This window comes from Polyodon spathula, chromosome 23, assembly GCF_017654505.1.
Source record: "Polyodon spathula isolate WHYD16114869_AA chromosome 23, ASM1765450v1, whole genome shotgun sequence".
NCBI lineage: Eukaryota > Metazoa > Chordata > Actinopteri > Acipenseriformes > Polyodontidae > Polyodon > Polyodon spathula.
Genome location: NC_054556.1, coordinates 7,612,578 through 7,631,790, shown reverse-complemented (window position 1 = coordinate 7,631,790; position 19,213 = coordinate 7,612,578). Strand labels below are relative to the sequence as shown.

At 34.2% G+C, this 19,213-nt stretch overlaps 1 protein-coding gene across 8 annotated transcripts in view; it reads left to right on the top strand.

The window, feature by feature from the left end:
• LOC121298217 (forkhead box protein P1-like) overlaps positions 1-19,213 on the top strand; it is a 157,453-nt gene that overhangs the window by 68,950 nt on the left and 69,290 nt on the right. For 6 of the 8 annotated variants that reach the window (XM_041225196.1, XM_041225192.1, XM_041225189.1 and 3 more), the window contains one exon: positions 8,183-8,364. In XM_041225196.1, coding sequence (XP_041081130.1) covers positions 8,197-8,364 — 168 coding nt within the window. In that variant the 5' untranslated portion in view covers positions 8,183-8,196. Of the gene's footprint in view, positions 1-4,362; positions 4,488-8,182; positions 8,365-19,213 lie in introns of those variants that run through there. The other 2 variants (XM_041225190.1, XM_041225193.1) reach the window with 2 other exon arrangements.

Sequence of the window (19,213 nt, the reverse complement as noted above, 5' to 3'; positions counted from 1 at the left end):
TCACCTCCAACATTGTAAGAATCCTTTGTGTTGCAGAATCTTTTTGTATGTGCTTGCACACCAACTGTACAGTCGCCCTTCAACATGAATGCTTTTCCATTTTGTACCATAAAGAATATTATTTTCCTGGCAGCCAATTTTCTCTGTTAGTCTCTAATTGGCTACATAAATCTCTGGCATTGAGAATGAGGAATGTTTCGATGTCATAGAGTGTAATCTTCACCCTTATTTACCAATTCATTAAGATTCATTGATGCAGGATCGGTGAGAGGAAATGACAACATAAATCAGACCTCCAACATAATGACCCTAATCAGTTGGGAATTGCTGGAAATGTCATGATGAACTATGTCCTTGTATTAGTGCCACTGTACATTGTCATTGTGCTGCTTTATGAGTGGGACGCATCCTCCTGACATCGGCTGTATTTAACGAAAAAGAGTTGTTAAAAACCTGATTCCATTAAAGCTGTAAGATTCATACAAGGTCAGTATTTAGCCCTGTGCCCTTTACCTTCAATTAAATTGCTAAGTGGAAGGTACATGCCCCCCTTTTCAACCCACTATCCTTTGAAAGAGATCTGAGGCTTTTGCAATAATAACAAACAATCTCTGATGTGAAATAGTGCTGAATCTAGATAGCTACAATGTGTGTGTGTATATATTGATGTAAGCTCTTGGAAATATTGTATGGATTTTCAAAATAAAAACAAAACATATATACAAAAATAAATTTGCTATCGTCGGTTGTAACATTTTAAGTACGTGTTAAACTTTAATAAAGAAAATAAATAAATAAAATGAAATAACATTAAAGTTATTTATTGCTTTTATTTTTTAAAATGTCCATGCTCTGTAAGTCTGTAGATGACCTTCATTAACATACAAAAGACCCTATTATTTAATGCATGTTGTAAACAAGATTACAAGCAATTAAATGTCTCAGTTGCATGTTGAGTTTTAAAACTGCTAGACAGTACTGTACAAAAACAAATCACTAGATGTTATTAGGCAATAAAGCCAACTCTACCTCTACATTTGTGCTGGGTTATATATATATATATATATATATATATATATATATATATATATATATATATATATATATATATGTATGTGTGTGTGTGTGTGTGTGTGTGTGTGTGTGTATATATATAGCACCTTACCTACAGACTGCCACCCTTAGCTGCATTTAAGTAGGCTCTGGCCCTTTTGATATTAATGCATCTATGTTAAACACTGGTCACCATGTTGCGTTTGAAGATTATTTGCAATTGTTAGAAATACATATTACCAAATTAAGCCATTTTAAATAGGAATGCTTTTGCATCTTGATGCACATGTTATTATCTGAAGCAGTCTAGGAGTACAGGTTTGAAGAAAAGAAGCATATTGTCTTGACATTTCATACACATCTTTTAGTGTGTGGTTACAATAACGACACCAACAAAAAAAATGTATAAGACATTACTTTGTATTGTGGAAAGTAATTGGAAATAAAAAAACATGTGCACATAGATGCTACGCATTATAAGCATTGAGTAGGTAGATTCTCCAAGCTTTGTAAATAAAAGAACAACAGGTATCCTCCAGGATTTACCTGATAATAATCTGAACAGTCAGATTATTAAGAGGAACATTGAAAAATCAGGTTCACTTTTATTTTTCTTTGCAGGTATACAATGGCATGCTATTTATTAATATATAATTACCAATAACATCTGACTGTATTTCACATTGACACAGAAGATGAAATGTGCAAGCTGGAGTATTAGAAACACAAACCTCTCATTTTATACAAACCACTACTCTTGAAAGTCTACGTTCTTTCTCCCAGAAGAAAATGCTTGTAAAGATTCTAGGAAGAAAAAGATTAAAAATATATGACACACATTGAATTCATGTTAAAACAATAAGTGGAGCTGCAGATCCCAACGGATATCACAGATTGAAGACTCCATTTTTGTGACAGTTTAATTGGCAACATACTGTATAAGCTCTAGGGCAAGGACTATACTTTGAATGGGCTACATTTCCCACAATGTAACTTCCATAATGGTAAAAAAGGAGCCAAGCTTTCTTTCGCTGGATCTTCTATTGTAGTGTTAATCTATGTACAAATCACATGCAAGTAAGTTTATCAAAGTCAAATGAAAGAGGCTGAATAAAGAGTAAGTGTGGTAAACCACAAATAAAAGGTTGCAATTAAGATTGAATTCCTAAAATCACAATGCAACTTCTATTAAACTTGTGTTATACAAACCATTGTAAATTATTTCTTATTCTTGCAGTGATCATTTAGTTGCATTTTTCACTTTATATGTTATAATCCATGTGCATAAAAGTGTTACAGTAACTGAAAAGATTCTTCTGAAACAAATTGCCTGATAGTTGTATTATGTCCCATAGTAAAACACAAGGTTGGCGAAGGTAATGCATGCCTTTCATGTAAAGAGACGTCCGATTATTGTTAAATTTATCACCTTTATTAAATTAAAAAGTATGATGATGTGCATTTGAGATGTGTGCTGGCTGAAAATTACTTGAGATATGAACACCTCCAAAATATCGTACAGTTTAGTTTTCTGAGTCATAAAGCATGATAATGGATTAGATATATCACCATACAAAATAAATACATTCTGTGTCTTGGGACCCTTTTGCTCTTGTATTCAAGATTAGCGTCTTAATACTGTATATATTAGAATCAAGATTGTATGGAATAAGTCACTTTTGTGGTGGTGTTGTTTTTGTTTTGTTTTTTTTTTTAAATTAATATTATTGGTTTTCTCATGCTAAAGGTCATCACATAGTTACCAATTTAATGATTCCTTATGTGTCCGATCAGGACACAGAGGGAGGACACAAGGGAAAGCTTGATGGTCTTTGTCCTGGCTGACTGGTGATTATGCTTCAAAAATAATGTCAGTCTGAACAAAAGAAGCTCCCTGACTATTGAATACACTGGAGTACTGAATTGACTTCTTACCTGTACAGGTATGATTTTCCACCTTTGCAGAGGTTATTGTACCTGTGAAACACAGATGTGTGATGAGTTTCAGACTGTCAGTTTCTTTTTTGTTGTGCTGTTTTTATTTTTTATTTTTTAAGTCAGCTTTATGAATTAACTTTCTGCTCTACTGCCTCTATGATTGCTTGAAGAGAAGCAGAAAAACTGACCCTAACATTTAGTTGATCCACTTGCATAACTTGGTAATCTTTTTGCTAAATTATGACAGTTATTGTAAAATAAAACAAAGTGAATGCACACACAATATAGCACATAGGAAGAGGTGTGAACTGGTAAAATGTAATGGTAATGAAGCCCTTATGAGGCTGTTTCTAACAGAAAAAAACCTTGGTGCTTTGTGGCTTTGGTGAATGAGTAAGTGTAGTTAATTGCAAGTATTTAAGTGTGTCTATTGCTTTATTTCTGTCCTAAGTCAATTTGTTTTATTATACAGTATTAACAGCCATTGTTTGTTAACTGCCAGTAGTCTTTACCATTGGCATACAGTTAAGAGGTTTAGGTATCCCTGTTTCCCTGTTTGTCTTCTGTTCAAATGGACCTGATAAGAACATTATGGCTGGCTGGCTGTTTTGTTTTTTTCGTGCCTTGGTATGGTATACAGATTTTTATTAAGGATACTTTTATTTAAGATATTGGTATAGTGTTTCATATTTTGGTTTATATGAATATGAGCTTCAAGTTTAGCTGGTAACCAAACATAAATTATTGTTTATGTACACAACACATCTTTGAAAAATAAGAAGATATAACAGCCCCACTTCTACTTGTTCAAATTCATGTTTTCTACTCACAGCTGTAATGCACAACCCTTATACTTCTTCAAATGTCAGGAGAGAGTATTTGTTTGTCTTTAGTTTTTCCCAGCTGTTTATTCTAGCCTCTCTGTATTTACATCGACCTTGATTCCCTGAGAGTGGCCCCATTCTCCTCCCTGTTCTGTTTACATTAGTCCTGCCCTGAGTGTCACCTATGAAATATGTTGATCATTCCACCTGGTTAATGTTAAATTGCTCTTGCAAGATGATGTGTTTGTTCATAAACACAAACCCAGGGCCCCTTGTTTACTGTAGCCATGGCAGCAACCAGTTATTAAACAAATATCCGCTTTGTTTGCTGGTGTGAGCAAACGTTTATCCCTGCAAGGACTGGAAGAAACTTAAAGGCTGGTGTCTTGATAAAAGGGAAAACAAGAAAAGGAACTTGTCCCAGGAATGTAGCTCAAGCAACCCAGAGTTTGCCTTGCTTATCTGTGACCGATGAAGTGGCTTGCAAGATTAGCCAGTTGTTTGGTTTCGCCATTAGATTTTCTCAGTGGAATGATGCCTGTGCAGTTGTTTGCTTTTTCAGAAAGGCGATCTTTCCAGCATGAAGAGTAGAAAAAAGGCACTCGGAACATTAAATGGCGTTCAAAATAATCTTTGTTAAACACGTGGAGGTAAAACAGATCTAAATTACAGGTAAAGTGGTTGGGGAATAAAGAAAGTTATTTAAAGAACAGCACTAATATTGCAGCACGTTTAGTGCAAAGCTGTTCAGAAGCGTATGAAGATTTAAGATTGACGAGGCAGTGGATGTACCACTGTGCAGATCTGAGCTGTAATTTCTGTCCGTGTAGCGTTGTGGTTGCAAGCAAAACCTTGTGTGAGAAGGAGGACACAAGGTGAAAATGGGAGCAGTTCAGTCTGTCTGGAGCTTTAGCGTCAGCCGAGCCAGTCAAAATATTGCATTATATTACTTCCTGCAGACCTTGGGATTCTGGGTTGCGACTGCCAATGTCTGATGTTCGGGTACAGCTGGTGCAAACAGAGCTCTTATATATATATATATATATATATATATATATATATATATATATATATATATATATATATATATATATATATATTTATTTATTTATTTATTTATTTGTTCTGACAATATTAAGCACAAATAATTTAATAGAAGGTATGCAAAATAGGGTTTTGCTAAAGATTGAAATTGATATTTAAAACAAATGTATACTAAAATGTATGGCAAATCAAGCAGTTTACATCCATTTCGTCCTAGGTCCTTTAAAAATAACCAGGAAATGAAGCCAGTAATCAAACAAGTAAATAGCGCCAGTATACCGTAGTTTATTTGTCCTGTCTTTAAACCCTACTACAATTTGGTAGTTTGTGCATGTCACAATCCTATTAGTGAGTTCTCTATATTCTTTAGTAAACAAACAGAAATGTTAGAGACATGTTTTTCATTAACATTGTTTGTTGTTTCTAAACATTGAATGTGTTTTGAAACCAGGCAGGATTGGTAGCATATTTCTAATCACAAAGGGAAGGAAGAAATAGAGAGAGACTGACCTTGAAATATAATAACAGGCATAACTCTTATTTCATCCTAAATAAATTCGGCATCAGAACGCACTTTTGTCACTGACTGCTAATGTTGATCATAGCCTTAAATTACGTATATAATTAGTTTGTCTTCCCTTTTTAAATTAAAATGTGGATAAAAGTGATTTGTATCTGCAGTTTATCTATTCTTGTTAGATAGATTCTTGACTCATTCTTGTGGCAGAAGAAAACTTTAATAATTCTATTCTCTGTAATGCTGAAACACACAATATGCAATAAAACTGATAAAACATTTATCATTTTTACCAACAGGTTTTATACATAATTTATGCTTTTTTAGTGCTATCTTTTTGATATTTATGATGGATAATTCTCTTTTTTTTGTTGTTGTCATGATATTGCAGGTTTGAATTATTCCACAGTAAAATTAATGAGAAAGTAGATTTATGGGTTTCATTTGTTTGTCAGTTCGAAAATTAATTGGGTGTTAATTTTAGCCGTCCCTCATCAGAGAGGTTCCTTAGCATGTGTGCATTACTTTGCATTCATTGTAGCCTTTCTCTCTTATTGTGGGTCACTAGTTCTGCATACATTAAAATAGCCCTCGGGCTCATTCTCTTGATTACTTTTGGAGATGCCATGCATTAGAAAATGTCCGCCTTTCTGTTATAATTATGAGAATTTAGCATAAAATGACAGTGCATGCATAATAGCCAGTGTGTTAATTTTATATTATTATTCTTATTATTATTGAACGGGGTTAGTAACATTGCGTGCTTACTGATTTTGGGCTTTATATTGCATTATGAAGTAAAATATACTGTACCTGGATAAATCAGTTAATGGAAAATCTTCTTTATTTTAAAGGCTTTATCCTTTTTATATTTTATAACTGGTTTATTTTATTTGATGCTGCTTACAGTATTACTAATTACAAATTGTTGTCTAGCCAGACAGAAAAAACAAAGTATTGAAGGTAATCACCTTTTTGGGAACAGTTGTGCCAAAATAGGAATCAAAATCGCTATTTCAGACCAGAACAGTTGTGGGGTTTTTTTGTGTTTTTTTATTATTATTATTATTATTATTATTATTATTATTATTATTATTATTATTATTATTATTAGCTTGTTTCTATTATTTGTTTGCACAAACCTTGTTTCACTTCAAGACATGCTAAACTGACAGTCAGCAGAAAGAGGTTGGGTTGGGAGCACTGCCTTAAAGTAACCCTCCCAGTAATTTGAAGATGTATCAAACAGAACCCTTTTCAAATGCTTGGTATGGACTATTGGACAGAGAAAGGTGAAGTTCTGTGAAATTTGTTTCAGAGAACTTTGATACTTAACCACCAGACACTTTTAGCCTTTGGCTCCTTATAGCAGAAGAATGAAATGCAATGTTATAAATCTGCATTTAGTTCAATTTTCACCTTCTTTCATGATTAGGCCCAGTGTTTTAAGGGCATTTATTCTGCTTCATATAAATAATTGATAAGCAAAGTTAATTTACTTCTGGCTGACTTGGTCAGCCTTCATTAACTGCCTTAGAATAAGTACCCACATCTGTCTATACACAACCTCCCCACCCCCCTCCCAAATAAATAAACAAAATAAAATAATAAAATGCCCTAAAAAAACCAGATTTTCTCAAACAAGATGATCAGACTACCATTTACAGTTATATGCCACAGGGAGTTCTTGACAGGAAACACTGTGGATGACCTTAGATGTGTCAATATCATGATCATATAAGCCCCCTTAGAAATCCTTGGGCATGGCTTGAATGGAATACGTCTGTGTTTATATATTTGTTTTTCTATGTTTTTTATAGACAGTACAACCCCAAAATATCTTTTTTACATAGCTCCTTTTCATTACAAAATTGTCACAAGGCACTGTACAAGCGCCTGTATTAAAAAGCATTAATAAAAGTCCAGTTTAGTAAAAAAAAAATGAAACAGTAATTAGCAGTAACTGACAGACCTAATTAATTAGAAAAGGTCAGATTAAAGATACATGTCATTAAGTGTTTTGCTCATTTTAGGCATAGCAGTTTAAAGGTACCTAACTCAGCAGGGCTAAAGAACAACAGGGGCGTAGGGCTGGGCAGTGAGAAGTCCTTTAAGTAAGGAAGTGCCAGACTTTGTAGCCTCATAGGTCAAGAGAGGACTTTGAAAGTCAGGTTACTTTGTGTGCAAGTAAGTAAAGGTTTCTTTTGGATGCAGGAAAAAAAAAAAAAACAAAAAAAAAACTTTTAATTTATTTAATGAGTTCTGGTTTCGAAATAAGGTCTACTTGGTGATTCATAAGTTGCAGACTCCTCCACCCTACTTCCCATTAAAAAGTCATCCTATTGTGGTTTTGGACCTACGACATGTAAAAATCTGCATTTTGACAAAAGATTGTATTGTGTTGTAAACAGCTTGTATTTGTGCTTTCTTTGCAGGTTGTGTTATCAGGGTTATAGCTTGAGATATACTGTTCTATAAAAAGATTTAATCAGAACTTGCGCAAGTGTGAAACTGAATCTAATCTTTTGGTGCATTGTGTTGTAAATTAGAAGAAGTGTTCAGAATCAGTTGGGCTTGTGTTTTATGGAAAATGCAATAAGACGTTGTTATGTGTTATATAAAGATACCACTGCAAACAAACAAACACAACAAATGTGCAAGCATAAACTAGTAGGGAAACTTGTAATAAAAGACAAATTGTGTGGAAGGAAATGACACATGTTTACAGTTTGGCAAGAGTTTAAAGAAAGCATGTCTTCATATACACAGCAACTGTTTTAACAGCTGCTTTTCAATTTCATTTCAGGTTTTTAAGTCATAATGCAAGAATCTGGGTCTGAGGCGACAAATAACGGTTCGGCCAGTCAGAACGGTGCAAGCAGTGGCAACCCCTTTACAGACTGCAGCTTAAGGGAAGTGAGATCGAATGGTGAGACCCCTTCTCTTGAAGTCTCAGCAGCTGATTTAGTGCACCTGCAGCAACATCAGGTACATCATTTACCAGACTTGAGATATAACCTCAATACTGTTGAACAAATCCCATTTTCTATTTGTCCGATGCAAAATCATATATGTACAGGTCATTTACATTTAAAGTCTTATACTTTGCTTCTAATTGTTACAATTATTTAGATTTTCTGTAGTATTTAGTTAATATGTGATCGATATGAATTCCCCCTTGTGGTATGCAAGTCGTACGTGTCCCATTAATGAAGCTAAGAGAATTATGGTTATCTCATTATTTGTGAAGCCCAAAACATTTGAACATTTAACAGGTTAAATAAAACAAACAAGCTAGTTATATAGCTGTCAGTGGTATGTGCATGCAATATGCTGCACATATAAGTGTTTGCATAGATCAGCCTGGTTTTAGTTGTCTTTGGCATGTCTTATGTCTGAAAAGGGTAATTCATTCATGTTGCTTTTGTTATTAAGGGTTGTGTGTTGTCAAATTAATTTAATTAGTGATGTGAACTTTACACTAAAGCAAATTTGCCATTTGGTCTCTTTTGAATTCAAATTGTCTTTGAAACATAATCAGTGACGCTGTGTTAAGAAACCTGCACTGCTATATGGGGCATTGGTGCAACATTGGCTCCACATTTCTTTAATAACAGGAAAAGTTATTTAAAAGAGGAAAGAAAACCAGACACAACTTGAATGCAGGCTGTGAATTGATCGCTCTGAGTGGTTTCCAGCTAGTTTTAAAATATTCACACATTGCTTCCTTGAAAAGTTTGAAGCTGGGCCCAATTACCAGTAATCTGTCCCTATTCACAATGTAGATGCTTTCCTAAAGAGTACAGGTGTAGTAAACAGAAACAATGTGGTTACCTGTTCTTCAGGAGCCTCTCTAACATGGGGAAAGGTATTCTGTTTTCTCCCTGAGGCGAGGCAACTCCCAAAACCAGGAAGCCCCACCCAGCACTTGCACTTGAAAGCTGGCATATTTGAAGCACTTAAAGAAATCTGTTTCAATTGCTGCAGACTCCAGTTGCCTCAGTCAGTCCCAAAGTGCAGGTTTTTACTTGAAATGAGCATGTCGTCAGTGAGAGAATCACAGCCATACTGAATTCATTACCACAGCAGTCACACAAAACCATGGATACAATTTCAATAACTGCAGGCCACAGTTGAGTAAACAGTTGCACTGAAACTTAATTCCTGTTGACTTTTCCTTCATTCTTTGCCAGGGGCACATTCTGATTTGCTGTGCAAAGACAACAGGGGTTACAGCTTTGATTAATGTGGGGCAGAAGAAGAGAAGGAGGATAGTGAAATATGTTAGATGTGCACTTGACACCAAGAGATGTTTTTCTTCATCTAAAATAGAGCTGCATATAAAACTGCATTAGTTTTTGATGATAAGAAGATTGTTATATTGCATCACCAAGCCTTACATGGTACCGCCTAAGACATGTATTTAATATAATAAATATATTCTCTGACTGGCTGGTGTGACTCAGACACCTTAAACCATGTTGACCCATTCCACTGCATGGGTGGCTTAGAAAAGCTGTGTTTTATTACTGACCCCCAGTTGTACAAGTGTATTTGATATCATAAAGGTTAGGTATGTTTTGATGATTTTCCTTGGTGACATTCCATCATGACTACTCACTGATACTGAAATTACTTGGTGTTTGCATTTGTTGTTTTCAATATGAAAAAAAAAAATGTGCAAAAACAAACAGCAGTTGGGTTTTATTTTCAAACACGAATGGTTGCCTTTCGTGCAGTGTCTTGGATACGGGGGGGGGGGGGGTATTAATGATTCTCATATTGGGCATTTAATATGTATTCAGCATATAAAAAGTTTTATTGTAATTTGACAAACTAGTTCAAAATAGTTGTATTTGTTCACCTGACCATCTTTCTGTAAAGAATATTGTACTGCATTACACTGTACTCCTTATCACCGCATATGCAATACATAGACATCACAGCAAGGCTCCTGGCAAAATGAAAGACAGGTTAACCAAACAGAAACATGAATCTCCTATGCAGCAAGACCTAGCTGTAGAAACATCTTTGCTATCCATCTTTTATTACAGTTTAACAAGTAATTAATGTATTTTATGTACCATTTTCTCAGCCTTCTTTCTTTCACTATAACTCATGATGGCGTTGAATGAATTGCTGTATGTGGGTTGTGTTTGGTGCTCTAGACACTTGTCTGTTTTGAAAGCTCAGGGTGAGGAGGTTCAGGTGTGCAGTCTGTTATCAGTCATACAGGTACAGCAACAATCCAGCAAATTACCCAGCATGCTGTTCACACTCTCACTGTGCAAGGATGGAGAGCTGTTTTATTTCTGTGACTATGGGCATATCGGCCAAAGCACTGGATTTTCTTGTAGTACAGTGTTACCTCAATATTTTATCTCTAGATTTCATTTATAATAGAACTATATAAATCCATTTTGTTTGTTGTTTGCAGCTTTTTTATATGATGTTTTGTGTTTACTTTGGCATTGGAAATGGTTCATTTGGTGCAATATCAAGGAGGTTTACATGGTTGAAAGTATTGCCTTTGAGGGTTTGCTTTGCAAATAATAAAAACCTATTCAGCTTATAACATTGATTGGTTAATCTATCATGACATTGAGAATATATGTAAATACATTACCGTGTAACTGGAAACAATGGTGTGGAAAATAAGTTATAAGGCCAAAAGGCTGCCATCAGCACTTACCTATGTAGTTTATCTTGCTCAGTCAAAGTTGTTGGCTATTGTTTGTGTTCTTCCAGCTGTGTTATGACTAGAATATCTATTTACCAACATATATTCTTACTGTATAAAAAAAGAAAATTCAGGCAATATTGAAGTAATGCCATGGTTACTAGAGACAAAAAGCCATCACGTATGTATTTATTATCAGTGAGTGAATTAAAAACGCGGTTGATTCCGAATTATGTTTTGTTGTGGTTTTAAACAACTGAGTCTAGTCTTCAGGAGGAACTGAAGATTTGAATTGCGATTTAAAGAGAGAGGTATGTTTCTGCAGTCGCTACAGATTTGTGGTTTTGGTGTTTTGTTTTGTTGTTGTTGATCTTTGCAACAGTGACCCTAACAATAAAAAAGACAAGACTTGTGAAACCTGCAGTGCTTTAATATTGCAATGTTGCAGTGACATGTAGGCTGTATTTTTCTCTTTGTGACTTATAATTTGTTCACAGTTAACACAGATTGTACAGGTTTTTTTTGTTTCCCCAGAACTGGCACACTCATGTCAGTGTTCTTGCAAGAAAAAAAAAAAAAGTGCCATTTTGCAATTGCTTGCATTTATTGACAAATATTGCTGAGCATGCAAATTTTGAATGTTTGTATAATGTAAACCTATAGCACGCTTGATGGAGTGTAGTGTACTTTTGGCAGAGTGGAGATTGCATGATAAAAAAAAGGCTACAAGGTTTCTTTAGCGGTGTGTGCTGGCATAATGCTGGTATGTTGAATGAAGGAACAGCTCTCGACATGTTTTCCTCTTTTCCATGCTTATGCTTGCTGTTTTCTGAATTTAATTAATACAAGTTTTTTTTTTTTTTTTTTTTTTTTTTTTAATGATCTGATCCACAATTTCTGCACTGTTTAATGAACTTGCCCAGGCATATTGCATAATGTAATGTCATGTTAATTCAAGTGAACACAACATGTGTTAGACAACATGTAACATATATTTTAGCTGTGAATATTTAAGGAAACACAAGCTGAAAACACTTTGCTGAAGCAGTGGTATGCCTTTTTCTGGTTGCTGTCTTTACAGCCACATTACCGCATTTCAAGCTGGCACAGCATACAGGACATTCTGGTTGTTATTCTAATTTAACACTGGAAAGGTCTTCCCTTTGTTTGATCTTTTAGGTAAGGTGCTGGTGTCTGGCCTGCAAAGCAAAATTTAGAATTATGTTAATTAAATTCAAACACATATCTGGAGCCTTGCAGAAAATATTTAATACCCCTGCATTGCAAACACCACCTAGTATTATTGTGTTCACACACTTGCACACTTAAGCCCAGAGCAGTTCACCCTCACACCAGTTTAGAGTAACAGGAGCCAGCAGTTAAAAATGCCCAACATTAATGTGAGAAGAGCATTGAATTCATTATTGCTTTTGAGTATAACCAGCACAAACATGAACACGTTTAATCCTTTCAGTGTAATTTGTTTGGAAATAATAGTACAGTAATTGCAACAGGAAACTGGTTCGAAAATGATATGAGATGTCTTTTAAAGGTAGAACTGATTTGCATTTTTGTGAGATAATGAACAGAGTGCTATTATTTTTGCAGTACAGAATTAAAAATTGTTATTAAAAAAAAATGCACTTATGTAACGTCAACCCTGTCTTATTAAAGGACTGAAAAACAGACCTTTTTAGACAGATGATCTTCAAAAATGTATATTAAGGAAATTTACAATGACTCTTTTCGTTTTTTTTATTATATATATTATTTGTATATATATTTTTTTATATATTTTTTTCTATATAGATATATATAGATATATATATAGATATATATATATTATAGAATATATATTTGATAGAACTGACTTTATTTAAAAAATTTATTTGTTTGTTTATTTATTTATTTATTTATTTATTTATTTAACACATCTCTGAACTGTCCGTTGCCTTTGAAATGCAGCTAAACCAGCACATACCACTAAATACCAATATAAATCATACACTGGCTTTGTTTCTCAAATTGTGTAAGAAAAAAAAATAGTGGTAGAACATTTAACACCTGTGCATTTGTGCAAGAACTTCTAAACTTAAGTTACAAAGGTCTTTTGGAAAGTCAGTAAAATTAAAAATGTTTAGTGTTATGATACTGCCCAATATTGCACTAATTGTTTTATTGTTAAAATGATTCCAATTTAAAAGGTTTTATGGAATCCATCTCGGTACAGATTAATTATGTTATCACACAATTTACAACATCTGTCTTTATACTAGGACAGATGACAGTTTTATTGCTGGTTGAATTTATATCTGATTTGTTTCGTGATTCCAGCAATTGATGTGTGGCCTGATTAATAATACAAGTGGAAATTAAATTTAAAAAGTAGCAGAATCAAAAAATAATAATAAAAAAATTGTCTGTGTTTCACAGCTTGTCAGTCAAACTCAGGATGGAAACAAGGTGTTTGATTTGTCATTGTATCAAGCCTACGCAGCTATCTTTAAAAGTATTGCTTTAGAAATGCCTGGATACTCATTGCTTCAGCTGTGTACATCCGTTTCCAGAAACAAGAGATCCTAGTTTATTCTAGTAAATTCTGCCTGTTTGTGGTTTCTTTGTTGGGTTACCTGGAAACCCCACATCCCTTTTTAACCTTATGTTCAAATGTATTTTAAAAGGATAGATTCACAAAGATATTACTCTCAGACGGCCTGTCTTCTTTTTAGGGGTTAGGACATTGAAGATAGAAAACACATTGTTGTAACTTATTTATAGCTTAGCTTTCATATATCACACTTACACTTGCCCCTTTTTACATTGGCTGTAAGCTGGCTTAGGCCTTAGGATGTCGAGAGAGTGAGTGAGTGAGAGTGAGAATGAGTGAGTAATCACAGCCATCCGACTTGGAGCTGACCAAAAGTTGGCCTATCCTGAGAGGAAGTAAACCCGAACCATATCTGAGTCAACTCGCATAGTGTAGAAACACGTTGTGAGCTGCAGCCTGGGTATCAGTGCCACACAGCTGTCGTCTTTGGAGCAGGATGCATAATCAGCACTAGCAGCCGTGGTCAAGCAAAGCATACATTACTGTAGACACGAGACCAAATGGATCAGAGGCTTTTCATTTTTATATTTTTCAGTTGTCTTTAACTGTCAAAATTCATACTGGTTAGCATATTCGACATGTACTTTCATACTGTATTAGCCATTGTGTTTACTTAAAACATGCCCTAAATAATTGTATACAATAATATTAACAATACGCTACTTACTTCTTACGATAGTGTACTCCTGTGCACTCACCAAGGTTAAAATAAATAAATCATTTTAATCAAAAAAATAGGTAATTCCTTCTTCTAATTCTTCTAATTCTAATTCTTCTAATTCCTTAATTACTTAAGGAATAGCCAATATATTTAATAACTTTATTTACTTTAAAAATATTTAAAATAACTTTAAGTATCGATATTAATTATGTAATTATTAAACTTTAAGTAGGTCTTTGGGTATAATAATAGTCAGCTGTGGTCAAACTTATAGGTGTGAACACAGTATTGGTGTCTGGTAAAGATAAAACAAGTTTGGTATTGTACAGTATGTTCAGTACCACCTTCAAAAGCATTGCTGATGATGGAGCCGGTAGTCATTTTGTAAAGGTATGGATGTTGCAAAATAACTCGGCCAGAACATGAGTAATGTCTCCAAGCGTTTCCGCCTCCCTCATTTATATATATATATATATATATATATATATATATAACAAGCTTGCATTATTTAGTGAATATGGGCCGCAGTTTGTAATATGTGATTTTTTTTTTTTGCTTGTCTGCTAGAAATAAATGCTGGTAGCATTAAGTATTATCAGGGAAGCGTATTGTCTTGCTTGTCAGGATCTTCTTTGATTCCCATTATGTGTAACTATGTAGAGCATGAAGACAGGAACTGTAAACTTTCTCCAGGTGCCTGGAAGAGCTGGCTATGAGTGGCAAGATTGGAACGTTCTTCTATGCTGTATTTGCAATATTACGTGGCTTAACATAAAAGTGTGCTATAACAAAGCATGTTTGTAATGATTTTTTTTTTTTTAGCATATTTCATTTGTTTATATTTTCAACTGCAATTTTTGCTTATTTAAAATAACGATAGCATGCCATGCACAAGACATGTATGACCCCAACCATTGTCCAATCCGATGTCTGTACCAGACACACAGGGGTGGAAAAACAAGAACATTCCTGTAAATGTGTCTCAGATGTGAGTAATGTGTTGTGTAAATACATTAAAAGCAACATTCTTCCTTTTGCAAGTCATTTTTAGTCACAGATTAGGCTGCAGATCTTCAGACTTTGATAGTGCTGTCAGAAGGCTCTAATGCAGGTTGGCAGGTGTCACCGCACGATGTGTGCAGTTAAACCACGTCCTGACCGTCACATTGGGTGGGCAAGAAGACCATAAAGTCTTCCACTTATCTAGTTGTCAAGTGAAAAAAAAAAAAAAAAACACTGTTGTAACAAATGAAGATGTGTAGTAATGATAATCACTGGGCATACATTAACTGAGTTTGCAAGTTATTATATATGTTTTCTACTTCTAAAACTACGTTAGGAATGCAAATTAAGAAACTTGCATTAATTTGGTTTGTATTTTATTTATTTTTCTCTTAATTGTGGTATTTTAGGAGCAGCTGTAATTTTAATATTGGCCAATTTGACCTAATTTATTGAGATAATGTTAAAGATGCACAAATTACTCTTGGGAGAAATTTCAAGCACATGACTTATACATTTTTAATGAGAGCTCTGCCTTAAAAACTTTATAAAATGAATATGTATCAGAAAAGTGTTTCCTACATAGAAAACTTCAGGGTAATTAATATTCATGGCCTGCGCTTGTTAACACCGCCAATGCAAGTGGAGTGTAGATCCAATTAACATATAATGGGCCCAGAGGACGCTGGCAGATAAGGGTTAAACGATCTATTGAAATTGAAACTGGGACCTTCTTCCATTAAAGCACGTATTTGTTTCAATAAAGCTCTGATCCCTGTCTTTGCGTACATTTCACAGATTTAGTACTTCTATAGGGAGCTCCAGAGGCCAGGTTTAAAGGTATTGATGCTTAGATAGGCGTTTTAAAAGATAGCTAAGAAAAGGAGGTGGCAGCTTGCAAATGCAAAAGCAGTGCACTGAAAGTAGCTTTTATTTCTTATTTATAATCTACATGCACACTCTGGATAATAGATGTCAACGCTCATTCAGTACTTTAATTTCAAAGCACAGAGGAGACATGGATGACAGAACTGGGAGCTGGAACTCAAAGGTACTAAAAACACAAGGAAAAATGCTTGTTTACTGCAAAGCATTTGTTAGCACGCTGTCTTCAGATATTGTTCCCTTAGGAATAGAGAAAAAAATGTGCCTTGTAAATATTGCTTAATGTTTTAAAATGGTACTAAAAGATTTTGCTGTCTGGTAGCTTAATGTGGTGATGAAGGTTGTTGAGTAGAACCGAGGGAGTTTGTTTCATTTCTTGACTGTCACATCAACAAGGAATGAACATTGAAAAGTATACTATTTTAACCCCCTGACATACGATGACAGGCTTATCTGTGATTTTCAAGAAACACAGTTTGATACATGTTAGAACTAGTAATGTTCATATACCTTGCAGTCCTGAGAAAATGTTGATAAGTGGCTGTTTTTAACTCTGACATAATCACTATTAAGGATCTTGGACTGATTGACTGACCTACTAAATAATTTGTGTGTGCTTTTTAAATTTTAAATGTGCAAGAAATCTGTAATTGAGTAATTTTACTAATCCCTGTTTCTGTATTCTATTAGTGTTACTATTTTTTATTCTTGCTTTTTTACTTTGTCAATGTGATGTAGTATTTGTTGAAGAGGGATAATGACAGAACTGTGTGCTGCTATTGAAATTTGTTTATTCTAAAGTTTAGAGACTTTATTAGCATTGCTTCGAAGTTTGTGCTAATCTGGTTAAGCTATTTTGGCTTGGCATCAATTTAACTTGAACACCAATAGTAGGGATGCAACTGGGTTACAATTGTGTGATTTTAACACATTAAAAGTTGCATTTGGGAGCTGTTGTCTCCTGTGTCATCAAACATATAAACAGACACACACACACACACACACACACACACACACACACACACAAAGCGTGGTTTCCAAAGAAAATGTTTCCAAAATAAATTTCCAAAGAAATGGTTTCCCTGCAAGCCTTATTTGACTAACAGTAATCAAATGCTAGTTTTGATGGAGAGTTGGTCTAAACTGTACCTTGGGATCTGAAAGATAATAAGCAAAGTGGCTTGGAACATACAGTAATTCTCAGTGAAACACAAAAATGGCTTTATTTGCAGTATATTGATCCTAGAATCAAGTGGACCAAACTAAGACAAAAAGGAAGTTTAAGCTCTTCTTTGGCTTTAGATCCTAGGGCTTAAATGTTTGGTTTATAGTTGTAGGTGAATTTTGTCAAATAAAATTGATGCATTTACAGTGGTATATAAGCCATACCAACTGAACTATCACATTCATATTGTACTCTTTGTCGAACAACAATACCATAAATGAATAAAAAAAAATACCAAAATGTTTTGTTAGCTTTGTTTTTGTCAAGTTCCTTTTCAAAGTAAATGGGACTACTGTTTTATTCTAAAGGGTGTTTTATTTGAGCTGTTTGCATTGGGTGAGATGATGTAATAGGTTAGTCTGCAAAGTAGTACATTGTACAGAAAATAAGACCGCCTTATGCTTGTTTCTGTTACTTTGAACTGAAAACATGTTCTGCATCTTACAAAAGAAACATGAGCCTTGAATATAAGTAACTGTTTTCTGCATTAGGTACTCCCTGGAGGTAGCAGAAAAAAAATATCATGGCCCTGAATGAAATGTGAATGTGAAATCTACCAGAAAGATATATTTATGACCATTTTATGCTTGATTAGACTTGGATGACATCCATTAGAAGATAGACTGGACAAAGAGAGCTGCTTCTGGGCAAATGTAAAGAGTTATTTAGATGATGCTGGGATTCAGATGTCCATTTACTGCTAGGCTAAACATAAGAATTGTGTTAGAGCACAGTTGACAAGAATTCACTGTGATGTAGACACTGTAAGACGTACAAGCTAAACAGTGAAATGCAGCTGCAGATTTCCAATGCATTACCTCAGCTATACGGACAGGTAATTCTACTAGCCATTGCCTTCACAGTGCTTATTGCAGAAAATAGTCTAAATTAGAAAAGCATAACATTGCATTAAAAAAAAAAAAAAAAAAAAAGTTATTCTTAATTTGTAGGTGTTTTTAATAGTTTGGGAATAATGTTGTACCATTGAACAGCACCTGACCAGAGTGATTCCAAGCTCCAATGAGAAAGAATAAGTAGATAATACCGTTGATGTCAGTAGAATTTGCTGTACAATATATCATTCCAAAATTACTTTCATTTAGTCTTTTCTAAACCACAACATGTCCTTTCCTGTCTTTCCTAGAAGTGGGATGTTTTGTTGGTGTACAGATATATAGATCGATAGTAAGGTAGTTAGTATCCCATTAATGTATTTTATGTATTCTATTTGAAATTACAATACCATATATATGTGTGTGTGTGTCTGGTGTTAATGGAAAATATTCTTCTTTTTTGTTTGATGTCATATGTTATAGGTTCCAAATTGTAAAGCAAACATTTCCGAGTATTTTTATTTATGTATGTATGTATTTATTTATTTATTTTTACCTCATTGTGTACATTGTGTTACTGTTAACAGGTTCAAGTTACAAATTGAAAAGAAGCTAAAATACAGCTTCTTAGTCTGATTTGCTGTGCAGTATAGAAGTACAAAATGGAAAGTATGATTAATTTTTCAATTTCTCTCTGCGGATATCTGATAATTGTGCCCATAGATAGCCAAAGGCCCTTATTAAACATTTAAATGCAAAAGAAACTTTGAATCGGAGACTGTTTTTTTTGGATTGAATAATGTAAAATATCTGTAGGGCAACAGAAAAGAAGCAAGTTACTCAAGGTTTATTCTAGAAATATATTTGAAAATATTTTACGCCATCATGGGTACCTGGCTTAATGCAGTTAATTAAAATGCCCTTATCAGTGTGTCTCTATTTA